This window comes from Coffea arabica, chromosome 11c, assembly GCF_036785885.1.
Source record: "Coffea arabica cultivar ET-39 chromosome 11c, Coffea Arabica ET-39 HiFi, whole genome shotgun sequence".
In the NCBI taxonomy this organism is placed as follows: Eukaryota; Viridiplantae; Streptophyta; class Magnoliopsida; order Gentianales; family Rubiaceae; genus Coffea; species Coffea arabica.
The window spans coordinates 37948685-37951765 of NC_092330.1; the positions used below are offsets into that span (position 1 = coordinate 37948685).

The 3081-nt window shown below is 34.7% G+C and overlaps 1 protein-coding gene across 2 annotated transcripts; it reads right to left on the minus strand.

Moving 5' to 3' along the window:
• Positions 1–1479: 1479 nt before the first annotated feature.
• On the minus strand, positions 1480–2873 carry LOC113717303 (kirola-like). 2 transcript variants are annotated; one of them, XM_072071015.1, is made up of 3 exons: positions 2584–2873; positions 1720–2008; positions 1480–1671 (listed from the first exon to the last, which is right to left on the minus strand). In XM_072071015.1, exons 1-2 carry the CDS (start codon positions 2771–2773, stop codon positions 1734–1736), a joined length of 465 nt encoding a protein of 154 aa, XP_071927116.1. In that variant the 5' UTR covers positions 2774–2873; the 3' UTR covers positions 1480–1671; positions 1720–1733. The 2 variants fall into 2 exon arrangements, with proteins under 2 accessions (XP_071927116.1, XP_027097892.1); XM_027242091.2 differs by having other exon boundaries at positions 1480–2008.
• Positions 2874–3081: the final 208 nt, after the last annotated feature.

Sequence of the window (3081 nt, forward strand, 5' to 3'; positions counted from 1 at the left end):
AGCCAAAGAAAAGTCAAAGGCAGCAAGTCTTCATTGTTCCTGCCATGCGTTTCCGTTCTTTGGTCAAAAGTCTAAAAAGGAAGAAGAAATCTAATTCTAAGCTAGAAGCTGCTGCCCCTTCTTCTGCACCATTTTCTCTTATATCCTCCTGTTCCGTGCGGCGGCTCCAGGGAGAAGAACACTTTTGGCACAATGACCGAAAAGGGCTCATGTCCCTACTTCCCAAAAATGCCCTTTCGAGCCTTCTATTTAATTAATTTCCCGATGATTGTCAAATTGGCCTTAATTGTAGTATTTTCATTCTACTTCCTGAAATAAATGTAAATTACGAAAAGTGAGTAGAATCCAATAATTAATTCACATCGGGTCAGGTAATAGAAAAAATTAATAATAAAATAAATGATAAAATTGCACCCTATCAAATAGCTCTATGAATTACCGTAAGACATAGAGAATAGAGAGATTGGTACATATCCTCTTAATAGTTAATTCCCCTCGAGGCAACTCTGGTATGATTGAGCTAAAGCTCATTGTGCCTAGCAAAGGGGGTGTAAGTACAATGTTTTACTCTTTTTTCCCCTTTTTTTTTTCTTTTCTTCAAAAGAGGATTAATACTGGTTCAATTTACATGGGTTCAAATACAATGTTTTACTTGTTCAAATGGTTCTGCAAAATTTATTTTTCAAAACCAATTATGGCAATCCAAGCTTTACTAGTTTTGGGCCCTAGATTCATTTTTCTCAGTTACGTAGACCACTGAACAGAACTCTTTTTTTTTCCCTATTATTTCATTTTTCTTTTGTGTGAAATTTTGACCACGAAATATAACTAGAAGCATCTGGACCTGTCCAAATTAAACACATCTAATAGTATGGATTACTGAATAAAAAGGAGCTTATGTATTTTGCTAATGAATTCAAAGGAATTCATACGCAGGGAGACAAACCAGTTTGAGATGGGGATAAATTAAAAAAGAAAAATTGAAAAGGGAGATATACCGCCGTTTTATTAATTTTTTTTTAATTTGGTAAGTCCTTTCTTTTTGAAAGGTTAGTTTGGTAAATCAACTCAAGTAATGAAGTAACAAAAGTGTAAACTTTACACTCTTTACAGTTAAACAGCTCCAAAAAAAAAAGGTCTGTTTGCTAAAGAATACAATCTAGCTCTCTAGGGTATACTTCTCATCAGCCATCATACTACTTCTGCTACTTTAATTGCTATAAGTTCATGCTGGTAAATGTATTTGCACCAAAGTCATATCCAAATATTTATTAGCTGAGTTAAAATGAAATATAAATGGTGCGATATTTTGGAGTTATGATTCTTTACTTTAGTGGAATATATTAGAATAGTTGGCCAAATAAAAGAAATCATTTGGGGTTATATATTGAAATCAGCAAATTTGCTGAAGAAAAATAGGTCCTTGCGAGTACGAAGCAACCACATGTTTCAGAATCACAATAAAATCACAAATATTCATTACTCACAAATAATATTTATTTATGTTGTTCAACCTTTACAAACATTGCTTGTGAAACTAACAAGCATTAGCTTTATAATGACATAGCACACATTTATTCGTGCATCCATTTTAGAAGACACCATATATAGCAACTTCAAACACGCTAAATACTTAGAAGATATGTCTCTCTCTCTCTCTCTCTCTCTCTCTCTCTCTCTCTCTCTCTCTCTCTCTCTCTCTCTCTCTATATATATATATATATATAGATGGTTCAAGCATTTTTGATGTGATGAGATTCAATGTCTTCAACCATGTGAAGGAAAAAGTTGAGCAAGGTTCCTGGATGTGGGGTATCTTCCTTCAGCTTCTCATAGTCGAGAGTCCATGTAATCAAACTTTCTTTGTCACCAAGAACATCAACATGGTATATGATAGTGAAGGTCTTGTACAGCTCCATGAGATCTCCTTCAATCATCTTAAATACGATTGATTTCTTTTCTTCATTTATGTCTTGAATAATCTGCTTTGCCACCCTATCTTTCCCGTCTGTAAAAATGAAAAGTAAATCAATTACAGACTCTCCAATTCCTAGTCAACATGCTGGTAATCCAAAAACAAGGTTTGCGGAATTCTTTCTTTTCGGTTTTTAGGGATAGACAATACTATTCACACAACCAGGGAAGAATTCTCGTTGTGAAACATCTGGTATATCGCATAAAAAACTTGAGAAAAGCAAAAGAAAAAAAATTCTGTAGTATTAATTAATTGAATTCTTTACGAAGATGGACTTCCTTAATTAACCTCTGTAGTTTCCACAATCAGATTATTGTCTTCGTATAAATACTAATAATAATATTAATAATACGGTTAATAGTAATAGATCTAGTCCGTTTTTCATTAAAACTTTTCCCGAGGCAGATATTAAGCTTTTATCCTTTCTTTTTCCTGGCAAATAAGTTAGATAACTAATTGTGTGCCAGTTCAAAGCAGGGAAAAACGGATGGAGAGAGTTTAAATCAACTTAGTCCAGAAGCTGACCAACACGCAACAAAAGCTAAATGAATAAAGGAAAAACAAGAAAAACTGCGGGGAAGAAAGAGCTTTGAATATTGATTCCATACCATGGGTATAATGCCAGCAGATTTTGGATCCAACAGTTCCAAGATCACCACCAAGCAAAGTAAACCCTTGAACTTTCTCAGGAGTCATGGTGGCAAGATGGTGTGGTCTTTTGCTGAAGACATCATGGAACACATCTCCAGCAGGGCCATGGATGTTAGTTTGACCAATCATTTTACCTTTGAGCCCCATTTTTTTTTCTGAGAAACTGAGAAGGAAATGACCAAATACTGCTGCAGCAAAAAAATGCAAAGAAATATTGAAGGAAGTCTCAGTTGTGGTCTGCTAGACTATCCCTCTGCTCCTTATATAGTATAGAACTGATGGGTGACTTCACCCCCCACCTCCACCCCCACCCTTTCTTTTTTTTAATTGGGGTCTATAAACCACGTAAGAGGAACCAATTATCTTCGCCGAAACTATCATTTTTTTCCCTAGTTCTGACATTGTTAGAAACTTCTTTTTTTTTTTTTTTAATTCATGAGATGTTGTATTGGTAC